Source organism: Silurus meridionalis, chromosome 18 (genome assembly GCF_014805685.1).
Source record: "Silurus meridionalis isolate SWU-2019-XX chromosome 18, ASM1480568v1, whole genome shotgun sequence".
In the NCBI taxonomy this organism is placed as follows: Eukaryota; Metazoa; Chordata; class Actinopteri; order Siluriformes; family Siluridae; genus Silurus; species Silurus meridionalis.
The window spans coordinates 22199905-22214904 of record NC_060901.1 but is presented as its reverse complement, the minus strand read 5'-3'; the positions used below and the strand labels follow the sequence as shown (position 1 = coordinate 22214904).

General features: G+C 40.6%; 1 protein-coding gene across 2 annotated transcripts in view; it reads right to left on the bottom strand.

The window, feature by feature from the left end:
* bach2b (BTB and CNC homology 1, basic leucine zipper transcription factor 2b) overlaps positions 1-15000 on the bottom strand; it is an 86193-nt gene that overhangs the window by 14942 nt on the left and 56251 nt on the right. The window contains exons 1-2 of one of the 2 annotated variants that reach the window (XM_046874172.1): positions 10117-10211; positions 7696-7950 (exon numbers count right to left, since the gene is read on the bottom strand). In XM_046874172.1, coding sequence (XP_046730128.1) covers positions 7696-7950; positions 10117-10191 — 330 coding nt within the window. In that variant the 5' untranslated portion in view covers positions 10192-10211. Of the gene's footprint in view, positions 1-7695; positions 7951-10116; positions 10212-15000 lie in introns of those variants that run through there. The other variant, XM_046874173.1, reaches the window with a different exon arrangement.

Below are 15000 nucleotides of genomic sequence, written 5' to 3'. Positions count from 1 at the left end.
TAGTGAGCGAGTGCACACGTGGGCGCGCTCACACACACACACACGAGTGCAGGACATGAAATCTGCTGACTAACACGACTGGCCTCAGAAGACAAATCGGCGGAGCCGTGGCTCTGGTTTGGAAGTGTAATAAGAGACACGGACGAAAAAAACAAAAAAAAGAAATGAAAAGAAACACTGTGCAAAACCGAGCAGATTGAGACGGACCAAAATATAAATAAATAAATCCATATTAAACTATAGTTATGACGTGTATTAATATATAACACTGTACAGTAATGAAGTCAATGTGAGTTGTTACTGTACTTAAGTAGCTTTTTCGTGAATCTGTACTTTACTCTTTACTTTTATTTCACTACAATTCAGAGTCAAATATCGTACTTTTTTTACTCGACTACATTTTGCCAAATCAGTCGTTTCTTTTTATTAATGAGGGGATAAAAAAATGCTCGAACGATATAATTGTAATAGAAATCAACCAGTGTTTGAGTCGTTAATATCATTCTATTAATAGATCAGTGAGCTGAGAGTCACATTCGAGTCTTTTCACATAAACTGAGTGAATTAAGTAAAGAATCTTGTGATAAAAATAATACCGTAATTTCCGGACTATTAAGCGCACCCATATTTACACAGGCTTTAACGAAAGACAGTGTCTGTTACACGGTGTAACGGGTGAAATATGTTGTGGCTCCTTTAAGAGCAGAGTGGCATTTTGGGAATAGCCTGCCGCCGCATTTTTTCGCTATTACTGCATGTGTGCAAGACCGAGGAATATGTCCTTATTATTTTCTGATGCTCATTTCTAAGTTTCTTTGACTAACCCATAACGCTGTTGCCAAGAAAAATTAAAAAGCAAGAGTTTTGAAAACCTGTCTGTGCTTTTATGATTTCTGTTGCAACTGGAGTTAGCGAGCTCTCCCTTCACCCAGACTCAACGCGCTACAACGGCTTGTATCTAAACAGTAGCCGACCAAGAAAGTCATTGTTCACTGTCTTCCTCCTTCCTTTTACAACTATTTCTCTCAGGAGTTTATCTTTTGGCATCATCGTGCGTTTAAAATAAACTTTTTCTCTCGATGCCGTGCAGCTCAGAACACAGGTGAGGTGCGTTTTTTCGTTTCCGTTCGGAAGTTTTATTGGTTTAATGTTATGGGCTTCAGTTTTTTGGCTTAAAGTTTGTGAAACAGGGAAAAACCCAGGAAAAATTAATAAATAAGCCGCTTCGTTGTTTAAGCCGCGGGGTTCAAAACGTGGGAAAAAAGTAGCGGTTTATAGTCCGAAAAATACGGTAATAGGAAAATTATGGTTATAATAAATCATAGCACTTTTGTACTTTTACTCAAGTGAAAGTTTAAATGGGACACTTTTACCTACTTTAACTCAAGCACATGGTTTGTGTAGTTCGTCCACCACACTGAACTAAGCATTGTGATGCTGGAACAGGTTTGTGTCTCCTGGTGAAAGTGAAGGAAAAGATTACGTCCTATACAATTGCGTGCCTCCACATGTAGGTGGGAAAAGGCGGGTGTCCCAATACTTTTGGCAACACAATGAGTTACGAGATCAATGTTACTCCGTGGCGCAGAGCGAAGCGGATTCGTCGTTACCACCTGCTGTATTTTTCCCAGGAACCACGTTTCCTACTATAAAACGTGCGCATGTTCCTGTTATCGCTTCTGCTACAGCAGCGTTTCTCCTTCTTCATTTGATCTGAGCAAAAAAACAAAAAACAAAACATCTAACCAAGAAATTTGTCTCTTCACCGAAAATTGTATTGGTGGTATTAACATCGTAACTACATATACTCAGGGTCTATTTATATCTGTTTATGTGGAGCATCTACCATACAAGTCCCTGTTACTATGGAAACCATTATGTGTTAGGGCAAGTGCTTTCAGAAGTCACATGCCTGACGTGTGTCCAATCACATTCGGCAACGTGAGAGAAACTAAAGGGTCAAATAATTTCCACCTAATGAGTGCAGTAAAGTTCAATAACAATAATAATTATAATAACAAGAATAATAATATTATATATAATCAAGAATATATCAAGAATTAAAAGAATAATATAAATCAATAAAATACTACAGGTACTACTGCAGAAACCCAGAAAATAATAAAAAATAAACTACATAAACTGCTATTAAAAAAAAAAAAAAGATTAAAAACAATAATAAAAAAATCAATAAATAAATAAATACTACTGCTTATAAAAACAAGAATAAAAAATAATACATAATAAACATAAAACAAGATTATAACAATAAACTAATAAAAATGCTACTACTAAAAACAACAATAATAATAATAGATTAATAACAATAATAATAAAAAACATAAATAAATACTGCCAAAAAGAATATAAAAAAGAAAGAAAGAATGAACTAAATAAAATGATAACAATAAACAAATAAAAGCACTACAGCAGCTAATAAACAATAAAAGATAAAAGAATATACATAACTACTAAAAAAAACAATCATAAATAATAATAACAATAAAATATAACAATAAATTAATAAATTAATAAATAAATAAAAGTACTATTGATAAAAAAAACCCAATACTAATAACAGTAACAAAAAGTTATAAATTTTTATATTCCTCTTTTCTTATTATTATTAATTGTTGATTTTATGAGCACTGGTACTTTTATGTATTTATGTATTTTTTATTCATTATTTATTATTAACATTGTATCTATTCTTACTATAACAAAAACAACAATTACCACAACAATTATAATAATTATTATACTTTTTTTTTTACATTAACGTAAATATTAAATGTTTTGAAAAACAAAAAGACACAATAGGAGGGTTTTCTTTTCCACACAAAAGCTGCAACAAAGGACAATAAGACCACACACTGATCAGGCTCAGGAATGTGATTGCGCTGTTTTCAGCATGCGCACACACACACACACACACACACACACACACACACACACACACACACACACACACACACGGCTCTAGTGATGGACAGTTAGTGACTGTAAGTTTACCCTCATGCTACAGTGAGACAGAGGTCGTGAGCTCGGCGTCCCTGAACCGGAGACGACTGTGTCTTTAGAGACTGCACAAGGGGACGCACTGCCTAAAACACGTCCTTCCTGTCTCACACAGCTGCTTGAGTGTGTGTGTGTGTCTGTGTGTGTGTGTGTGTGTGTGTGTGTGTGTGTGTGTTTGCGCTGGTATTTGCAACTCCGTCTTCTTTGTTTTAGACCTTTTTTTGTCCCTGTCCCCCGTGTCTTTACATCTGTCTGCTGCACTCTGTACATAAACACTGCAGGTTTTTCAACACCGTCTGATCTTTTATCACCGTTTATACACTTCACCGTCTTTAACAAGTCTTTCATCAGACACCACTGCTGTTTCACTCCAGGAGTCTGAATACACTGTCTGAGCAAAAGTTTGTGGACACCTGACTAGAAGACTGGAATGTGCTTCTTTTTAAACATCTTATTCCACACGATGGATGGATGGATGGATGGATGGATGGATGGATGGATGGATGGATGGATGGATGGATAGATAGATAGATAGATAGATAGATAGATAGATAGATAGATAGATAGATAGATAGATAGATAGATAGATAGATAGATAGATAGACTGACAAGACTGACTGACAGACAGACAGACAGATAGATAGACAGACTGACAAGACTGACAGACAGACAGACAGACAGACAGACTGACAGACAGACAGACAGACAGACAGACAGACAGATAGATAGACTGACACGACTGACACGACAGACAGACAGACAGACAGACAGACAGACAGACAGACAGACAGACAGACAGACAGATAGATAGATAGATAGATAGATAGATAGATAGATAGATAGTTTGGGGAAGAACAACATATAGGCAGACCCACTAAGCAACCTGTGTGTGTGCGCGGGCGCGTGTGTGTGTGTGTGAGAGAGAGAGAACCATCAATACCTGCCTAAAATGTTACCTTTTTAACCCTAAACCTTTAGAACTTCTGTTCCAAATAAGGCGCGGCTGTCAGACAGAGCGGAGAAAGGGATTAGTCTGTATTTAGTTTGACCGAGTCGTGGCCTCGGAATTCCTTCAGAAAAAAAACAAAAACCCACGCACTAGTTTGCTCGTCATCAATAGTGCCGCTAATCGCATCCGTACCTCGGCTAACAAATAACGGCAGGTGCCTCGGGGAAAGGCGGACGAGCGAGTGGCTTTCCACCTTGGCCTCGGGTTCGAAGACTAACAAATATGCATTGTGGCAAAAAGTATTGGGACACTCGGCTTTCCCAGAAATATGTGGATTTTCCCCAAAATGTTAGCATGAAGCTGGAGCGGGGATGCATTAGAGCGGCGCTCCAGGCCTGACTTTAACGCCCTTGTCCTTGAAAGAAATCTCACAAAATCTAGTGGAACACCTTCCCAAAAGAGTGGGACTTCTTATAAGAGCAGATATTATAAGAGAAACGTCAGCTGTCCCAATGCGTATCTTCACATAGTGTGATTCCGTGACCCTAAGATCCGGTCCAGGTTCCACCTCCATTCTAAAAAAAACCGCTACGGTGAGAACTTTCAGGCTAATGTAAAAGGTGACGCCGCTTCCCCGCTCCGCTCCCGCCGTTTCCTGCGCACCTCTCAGTCGCTTTAACCCGCGGGAGCTAAAATATGCAAAATCTAAACACGTCTCTGGGTCGTGATAATTACATCGACGTTTTTTTCCCTTTTACTTTTCCTGTTTGCTCGTCTGAAAACGTTTGAGAATTGTACGGTCTCCTAATATCCGTAATTATACTAATAAACATCATTTACAGCATAGCAGAAAACCACTGTGTGTCCAAAAGTATTGGGACACCCGACCTTTCCTGCAATAGCCGGTTCTTCTTCAAACTGTGAGAACATACTGCGTTCAATTGAACTCCAACACAACTGATCACAATGAATTGGAACACATCCCCAGGTGTCCACAAACTTCTAACCATATAGTGTATAGTGTGTGTTAAAAGCTGAAAGTCTTGCTGATTCAGGTTACACTCGGGACTGGGTGTAGACACTGCATTCTTATACTACAGTAACAGAGTTCAAAGCTAAATCCTACGCCATAACAAATGAGGAGTGTGTGTGTGTGTGTGTGTGTGTGTGTGTGTGTGTGTGTGGGTCGGTCGGTTTGGGAATGTGCGCATTTGTGTGTTTCAGTGGTGATGGAATTCATATGGTCGTTGGTATGTAGAGCTCCAGTGCTGAATCACTCACAACACCACAAAGACACACACACACACACACACACACACACACACACACACGCACAAATACCCCAAACACTGCTGAATCATAGTGACACAGCTTAGGAAAGGAGTTTTGACAGCAGTGTGGTGCGCCACCACACACACACACACACACCCAGCCACACACACACACACACACACTTTACTGCTGTAATGGCACAACAACTCGCCAATGATTTCAGCAGTTTGTTTACTAAACAACAGCATGCTGTACTTTTTATCTCTTTATTGTTACATTGAATGTAATGGGAAAAAATCCAAATCCTTCCTTTTAGATCGACGACACAAGCATTTTCTGAACAGCCTCATCTTTACGATATCTATCTATCTATCTATCTATCTATCTATCTATCTATCTATCTATCTATCTATCTATCTATCTATCTATCTATCTTTTGGTCGACGTAGTGTTTAGTTTGTATGACAAATCAAAAATGGGCGACGTTTTTTTGGTTACGGAGGAAAAACTCTGGGTGTGTGTGTGTGTGTATTTCCAGAATGTTGAACCCCGATGAACCTGAGTGTGTAACATCCTGGAGAATTCCACAGGAGTCTGTATGGATGCCCTTATTTTCCCCTCTGGCGAAGATTCATGCTGCTGTTCAGAATCGAACAAAGAGCTGGTTAATAGCTTCCCTCTCTCTCTCCCTCTCTCTCTCTCGCTCTCCACACACTCTGGCTAACACCGATGATGTCACCAGTCCAACGTGGCCCCTTCCATTTAACAATAAACAAGGTCATCTCGGAGAAGAGAGAGCGAGGGGGAGTGAGAGAGAGAGAGAGAGAGAAAGAGAGAGATCAGTAGGTCGCAAGAATACAAGAATGAAGGGAGGGGGTGTTTTCAGTCTTTGGTCTTTTGTTTTGCTCGGCTGATCGTTTTTCCCAGCCCAGGCTGCAAGAATGCAATAGACACATCTATAAAAATGTATAAATCTTTAATGAGTGGAAGAGAGAAAGAGAGAGAGAGAGAGAGAGAGAGAGAGAGAGAGAGAGAGAGAGAGAGAGGGAGGGACAAAAAGCAGCCACAGTTTCCAGTATAAATTCCCGCAACGCAAATTTAGAGATCTGTATCTGTGTAGTGCACAAAATATTTCAAAAAGTAGGCGTGGCCTCGTTCATTTTAACTGCACACTCACACAATCTCACTCTCTCACACACACACACCCACACACACTCACACACACACACACACACACACACACACACACACACAGGTACGTATGAACACACACGCACATACAAACACACACACACAGGTATGCATGAATAAACACACACACACACACACACGCACACACATCCCCTCATACTCCAAATCTATACTCAAATCAAAGCCCAAAGTGGGTGTGGCCTAATTCCACAGTTCATTTTCACTGGAAGAGATAAAGAAGTGTCTGATGTGCACATGGATACAAATCTCCATAAATCATGGCTTTGGTCTGAGAGGAACAAAAGCCTTTCCGTGACTCTCGAAGGAACGCTGTCCCTCTGAGCTTTCAGTTACCATGATCTTCTCAACTCTCCTTAATCATCACTTTTTACCTTCCTGCATCAAGATCTCACGCCGAGCTCAAGGTGAGACAGCCTGCTAGCGAGCTCAACCCCTAGCGAACACCTTTCTAATTCCTCTCCACTGCTTCTCTCTCTACCCATCCCGAGGCATCCTGAGGTTGTGCCAGCTCCAGTCACGTCCCACCCCATGAAGATTGTGGACCTTCAAAGAAGTAGATGCCTGCAAACCTCCCAAACTATCTAGAGGTGTACCAGCACCAAATGGATTCTACCTCATGGAGTTTGGACATCGGACCTCTTTGAGTGTTTAAAGGCTCTGGCATGGAGAAGCTGGTGTTAAATCTACGATGATCTCAAATCACCCAAATGAGGATGAGGTTCCCCCTTTTGAGTCTGGTTCCTCTCCAGGTTTCTTCCTCATAACATCTAAGGAAGTTTTTCCTTCACCACAGTCGCACCAGGCTGCTCATCAGGGATAAACACACATCGTTCACATTCATTCTTAAATTCAGTAAAGCTGCTTTGAGACAAAGTCCATTGTGAAACGCGCTATAGAAATAAACTTGAACTTCAGGTAGTGATGGAGGTGAGAAGGTGAGGAGGCCTAGGGGTGCAGTTGAGGGTTGAGATCTCTCATGAAGTGCTTGCTTTGTGCACATGCTGGAACAGGTTTGGGTTGCCAAGTTCAAAGACTTCCAATACAATCGTGTGCCTTCAGCTTTGTGGAAACAGTTTGGAGAAGAAGCACATGCAGCTGGAACGGTCAGGTGTCCCAATACTTTTGACGCACAATCATAACATTTAGTTTTTTTTCGTATCGCTGTCATCATCGTGAGATCGAAAAGTCGAACCATCGCAACTCTGGAACTACCCGTAGTGGTGTGTGTGTGTGTGTGTTTGTACCTCATCTGGCATTGTGAAGACAAGCTCGTTGTCGCCGTGTGCCACCAGGCCCTGCAGGAAGTAGCCGCTGCAGGCTGCCAGGACGGCGCGGTGGGCACGGAACTGCTTGCCCTCCACCTGCACGGTGACATCGCAGAGCAGCCCGCGCTCACGCTGCTCGTTCAGGCCCAGCAGGAGGTTGGAGCAGTGCACCGTCGACTCATACACGTACATCGGGCCCTCCGGCTGCTCATCCACGGACATACCGCACACACCCTGCAGCCCACACACACACACACAGGGAGAGGAACGAAAGAAACATTACTTAAACTACACACACATTTACACATGAGCTAAAAGTGTTTGTTTACACCCGACCCTAAGGTTTCAGGAGTTTAAAGTGTTGTAGAAGTTCATACTTTTAAATACCTCACACACACACACACACACACACACACACACACACACACACACACACACATGCACAGATACACTAGACATCCAGGCGTTTTCGGACACTTGAACCTTACGTTGCCATGTGCTTCTATTTTATGTATTAGCAGAGTTTAAAATGTTGTGAAGGGTTATAGTATTAACTACATTACACACACACACACACACAGACACACAGACACACACACACACACACACACACACACACACACACACACACACATGTTTACACATGCGCTAGATGGCCAAACGTTTTCGGAAAATTGACCCTAAGGTTGCCATGTGCTGCTTTTTGATGTTTAAGGAGAGTTTGAAGTATTAAATACCTCACACACACACACACACACACACACACACACACACACACACACACACAAACAATCGGTCATATTCCTACGTGCACGTGTACGTCTCAAGAAGCACCAAGGCAACAATGCTTTCATACTTTCCATGTCCGCATACAAGCAGACACACCAAACACACATACACACACACACACACACGGAGACACAGAGACACAGAGACACACAAAGAAATGCATGCGTGTGCACACACACACACACACACACACACACAGAAACACATGCGTGCACACACACACACACACACACACACACACACACACACACACAGATAAAAGACAGCAGCTTCACTGCACAACCCCGAGAACAGAGTGTATTTATTTTTTTACTTTTTATTTTCAAGGATCGTGTGTGTGTGTGTGTGTGTGTGTGTGTGTGTGTGTTGTGTGTTTTTGCTGCCTGAATTGAGCTGTTTGGCTCAGCACCGTAAGCAGTCACGCTCCTGTTCTCTGTGTGTATACACACACACACGCACTTAGACACACACACACACACACACACACACACACACACACACATGCACACACACACACATGTACAGAGGCTTGACATGCAAAGTTTGCCATGAGAGACAAAGTGAGAAATTAAAGAAAGGGGGAGGAAGAACTACGGATAGAGAAGTGGGAGACAGACAGAAAGAAGATGCAGGGGGAAGGGGAAAAAAATGTGCAAGAGAAGGGATAGATAGATAGATAGATAGAGAGAGAGAGAGAGAGAGAGAGAGAGAGAGAGAGAGAGAGATAAAGAAGGAGCACATGAGAGATAGACGTTATAAGAAAGAAGGTAAGAAAAGGAAAGAAAAAACACGGAGAAAAAGAATGAAAAGTGGGCAAAGAGGAAAGATGAGAAAAAAAAGGAAGGAAGGAGGAAGTGTCAAAGGAGTGAGGAAGGATTTATAAAGAGGAAAGGATGAGAAAGAAGAGAAAGGAGAAAGAAACGAGGCAGGGAGAAGTGAGGAAAACTCGAGCAATAAAAGAGGGTGGGCGGAAAAGAAAAGAACAGAATCAGGGCAGATACAAAGAGGAAAAGGGGAAAAGAGTGGAAGAAAACCAGAGGTAGGAAACGAGAGAGAGAGACAGAAAAACAAGGAAAATAGAGATGAAAGAAAGAGAGCGAAAAGACTGCAAAGGAAGGAGGAGCGAAAAGGAAGAGGGCGGTAGAAAAAATGTTGGAGAAAGAACAAGAGGAAAGATGAGGGTGAAAAAAAGAAAGGAAGACAAAGGAGAGAGATAAAAATGGAGAAAGAATGAGCGATGGAAGACAATGTGATGAAAAGAAAATAGCAGAACTAAGACAGATAGAAAGAAAGAAAGAAAGAAAGAAAGAAAGAAAGAAAGAAAGAAAGAAAGAAAGAAAGAAAGAAGGGGGGAAAAGAGTTGAACTTTTCCTGTTGTGTATGGAGGAAGATGCAGCTCTACCTCTGCCATGTTAATCTCTACTCTGTGTGACTTTTAGGAGCGTAGCGTCATGTTCACGTAGCAGCAGCGGCGCTGAAAGAAACCGTTTTAGCGACAAGAAATCGATCTACATTTCAAATATTGGTCACTTTCTAAACAACACAATTATATAGAAATTTATTGATTTTTTCCCCGACGCCAAAACGCTGCGTCGCAATACAAACACCAACCTGACTGTGAATCTTAGCATTCCAAGTCCACACCATCCGCGCCATCACACCATCCGCAGCAAAGTGGAAAGTCATGCTCTTGCGCTAACGGAAACTTCAGCGCTGCAGAAATGGAACCAGAAGCCTACAAGCCGATTCCTCCCTTCACACCAAGTCTAACCTAAAACCACAATGCTGTGTGTGTGTGCAAATGTGAATGTGTGTGAGTGTTGTGAGAGGTGCGCTTTTGTGGTTAAACTGAAAAACAAACCGTAAAAAAAAAAAAAAGTAAAAAATATTCTGTTACAGGTCTAACACCAAATCATACAACATCCCGTGTCTGTTACAGGTCTAACACTGATCATACAACATCCCGTGTCTGTTACAGGGCTAACACTGATCATACAACATCCCGTGTCTGTTACAGGGCTTACACTGATCATACAACATCCTGGAGTCTGGTACGGATCTAACACCGATCATACAACATCCTGGCGTCTGGTACAGATCTAACACCGATCATACAACATCCCAACGTCTGTTACAGGTCTAACACCGATCATACAACATCCCGACATCTGTTACAGGTCTAACACCGATCATACAACATCCCGACATCTGTTACAGGTCTAACACCGATCATACAACATCCCGGCATCTGTTACAGGTTTAAAACTGATCATACAACATCCCGCGTCTGTTACAGGTCTAACACCGATCATACAACATCCTGGCGTCTGTTACAGGTCTAACACTGATCATACAACATTCCAGGGTCTGTTACAGGTGTAACACTGATCATACAACATCCTTGTGTCTGTTACAGGTCTAACACTGATCATACAACATCCCGGCGTCTGTTACAGGTCTGACACCGATCATACAACATCCCGGCGTCTGTTACAGGTCTAACACTGATCATAGAACATTCCGGCATCTGTCATACAACATCCTGGTGTCTGTTACAGATCTAACACTGATCATACAACATTCCGGGGTCTGTTACAGGTCTAACACGATCATACAACATCCCGTGTCTGTTACAGGTCTAACACGATCATACAACATCCCGGCGTCTGTTACAGGTCTAACACGATCATACAACATCCCGGCGTCTGTTACAGGTCTAAGAGCGATCATACAACATCCCGGCGTCTGTTACAGGTCTAACACCAATCATACAACATTCCGGCATCTGTTACAGGTCTAACACCGATCATACAACATTCCGGCGTCTGTTACAGGTCTAACACCAATCATACAACATTCCGGCATCTGTTACAGGTCTAACACCGATCATACAACATCCCGACATCTGTTACAGGTCTAACACCAATTATACAACAGCCCGTGTCTGTTACAGGTTTAACACTGATCATACAACATCCTGGCGTCTGTTACAGGTGTCAGGAAATGTAAGAAATTTACAACATGATGATGATGATGATAATCCCACCACACACACACTCAGCCCCCTTCGTGTTTTCTCTCTTCGTTGTTTAAAGACACATAAATGACCCGTCTTCTATGAATAATCGTTTCCAGATGTGGTTGCAAGCTCCGTCTGAATCCAAACACTGTGTTTCGGTTTGGGAATGCGCTTTCCGTGCCGGAGCATTTCCGAGGAACGCGAGGACAACGCACTCACACACACATACACACACACACTTGACCACAAATGACTGGTTTGGGGTTTTCATTTTGCTGATCAGAAGTGCTGAGTGGCGCAAAGATGTGTTTCTCGCTCCTTTCTCTCTCATCTCGCTTTTCTTTTTCTTTTTTTTTTAAAGAAGGCAGGAGGAGGAGTAGAGGGAGGAGGTGGAGGAGGTTCAGGGGGTCGTTACCTTCCCTGCTACCCGGAGCGACTTACTGCGGCGTTCCGCTCCTGATCCTCCAGAGGAAAAGCCAGGAGTCGGTGTTAACATGGATTTAAAGTGTAACCCTGAGCAGATACACGAGGATCTATTTCTTTGATGCCAACGAGCAATTCAACGGATTTATCTTTTAATAATATGATAATTGCAGTATAACGGATTCCAAACGGGAAAAACCAAAGAACCCTCTGAAAACATTTCCAGCTTTAGCACATTATATAAGTATTGTGTGTGTGTGGATAATAATATATAATGTATAAATATATGGATAAATATATATAATAATAATAATAATAATAATAATAATAATAATAATAATAATAATAATAATAATAATAATGTGTTTATTTTAAATAAATAATATAACATGCAATATATATATATATATATATATATATATATATATATATATATATATATATATATATATATATATAAATAAATAAGATTTCTATCATATATGTATATAATCACATGACATTATGAGAAAATATTATTTAATTAAATAATATAATAACTAATGCCATTCATAATAAATGAATAAATAAATTATGACATATTTAAAATATATGTAATTACATATTAATGACAAATATTTTTTGCATTATAATTACTATACAATATTATGATTTAAATTATATAAAATAATTAAGTCAATCAAAACAATTAAAATATATATATACACACACACACACACACACACACACATATATATATATATATATATATATATATATATATATATATATATATATATATATATATATATATATAAAATGTTTTGAGTAAATAATATAACTAATGTAATTAATAATAACTTACGCAACAATAATAATTGGCTACATTATAACTAATATAATATGCATGCAAATGTTCTGACTTTTTAGATGTAAAGAAATAAACTAAACATATATAATATGCATATTGTAATATTTATATTATATATTACACAAAATATGAATTTATATAAATACAATTATATAAACTTATAATAAAATAAACCACTGCATATTTTGCCTATATTAATATTTCATTATTAAATGTTTATTTAAATTAAAATAACTATAATAGGAGAAATAGATGTGTGTGTGTGTGTGTATATATATATATATATATATATATATATATATATATATATATATATATATATATATATTATATATAAATGAAAAATAATAAAATAATATATAAAATAATATTAAAATATATACTTGGGTACTTGAGGACATGCAGATGCTGTAGACAGATTTTTTGCAGCAGCAGCAGGTTTGTAGGTTAGTTTCAATGTGTGTTGGTGTGTGTGTGTGTGTGTGTGTGTGTGTGTGTGTGTGTGTGTGTGTGTGTGTGTGTGTGTGTGAGTGATTTTGAAGAATGAAGGTGCTGGAAGTAAAACACTGCAACCCCCTCTGTTCTATTTGGGGCTTAAATCCCCCTCTGATGAACAGAACTGGCACCCGTAAAAAAGCGAGACGTCTCCTGAGGAGTGTGTGTGTGTGTGTGTGTGTGTGTGTGACAGAATGTCGAGGCGCTTTTTTGCGATACACTTCCTCCTCCCCCAAGCTCGCCTGCGCCGTGTTGCGAGTGTGACTGAGCAGAGTGATGATGACAGAACAAAGCATCCAGCGCTCGCACATCACGTCCCCACGTGACCCACATCAAACGCATGTGCCATCACTTTTCACTCGATAACCCCCAACCCCCACCCCTGCTACTACCCCAACCCCGCCCCACATCAGGGGTGCCATGACAACAGCCTCCTTGGATAAGTCTCTGTGAGCACATGAGTGCATCCCTCCTGCGGTGTGTAGGGATGTGATGCAGCTTACACACAGCACTGGGCATCGTGCAGCCCTCCTGCTTTTCAAACATCTTTAATGGCACACACACACACACACACACACACACACACACACACACACACAATTGAATAGTGGCTTTTCACGTCTCACTGTGTGATTAAAACTGTTTCCAAACTGCCTTCCTACCACTTTGTCCTTCCTTCATCCCTTCTTTCCCACCATTTCTTCCTTCCTTCCTTCTTCATTCCACTTCTCCTAATTTCCGTCCATCTCTTATGTCTTCCTTCCTCTTTTTTTACCATTTCCTTTTCTTCTACTGTCTCTTCCAGCTCTTCCTTCCATCCTTCCTTCTTCTTTACTATTGTTTCCTTCTGTTCTTCCTTCTACCACTTATTTCTTCCACACTTCCTCCCTCTTTACCTTAATCCTCCATTTCTCCTTTCTTCCTTGCGTCCTACTTCATTCCGTTTCCGCTTTTCTCCTTCCCTCTTTCATTATTTCTTACCCTTTTCCTCTTTTCTTCTCTTTCTTCTGTTCTTCCTTCTACCACATCCTCTCCTTTTCTACCATCATTCCTTCAGTCCTTCCTTTCACTTCCTTCCTTCCTATTACACCCCTTCTTTCCTTTCATTTCTCCTCACTTCCATCCTTCCTACAACCTTTTCCTTCCTTCCTTCTTCTCTTTCTTCTGTTCTTCCTTCCTACCACATCCTCTCCTTTTACTTCCTTCCCTCCTTCCTATCACATCGACTTCTTTCCTTTCACTTCTCCTCACTTCCACCCTTCCTACAACTTCTCCCTCCCTCCCTCGCTCCCTTAGTAAATAAAGAGAAGCAGTAGAAATCACGTGATCAGGGATGAGAATGCTGAGTGTGTGAGACGCAGGTCTGTGATACTGAGGTCGGAGGTTATTCACAGCTCTGTGGTATTTACTGTCTGGACACGATGTTTGTCTTGGATTGTCCTTTTCCATTTCTAAACTCGTCTCAAAACTCCTGAAGCAACCCGAAACCTCATCCGCCGCATCACATTGCGCATTTATTTTCCACTCCATCCAGCTGCTTGTGCACATCTGCTTTACAACCATCTGAAATGTTCTCCAAAGTCTCACATATGCCGTTTCAAGAGGTTCTGAAAGCCGTATTTGGGGTTTCGGTCACTGCGGAATAATCAGACAGATCTTTCGAAGAAGAAGACAGCGGCCGGAACAATTTCCCCCCTGGTTCCTTCCT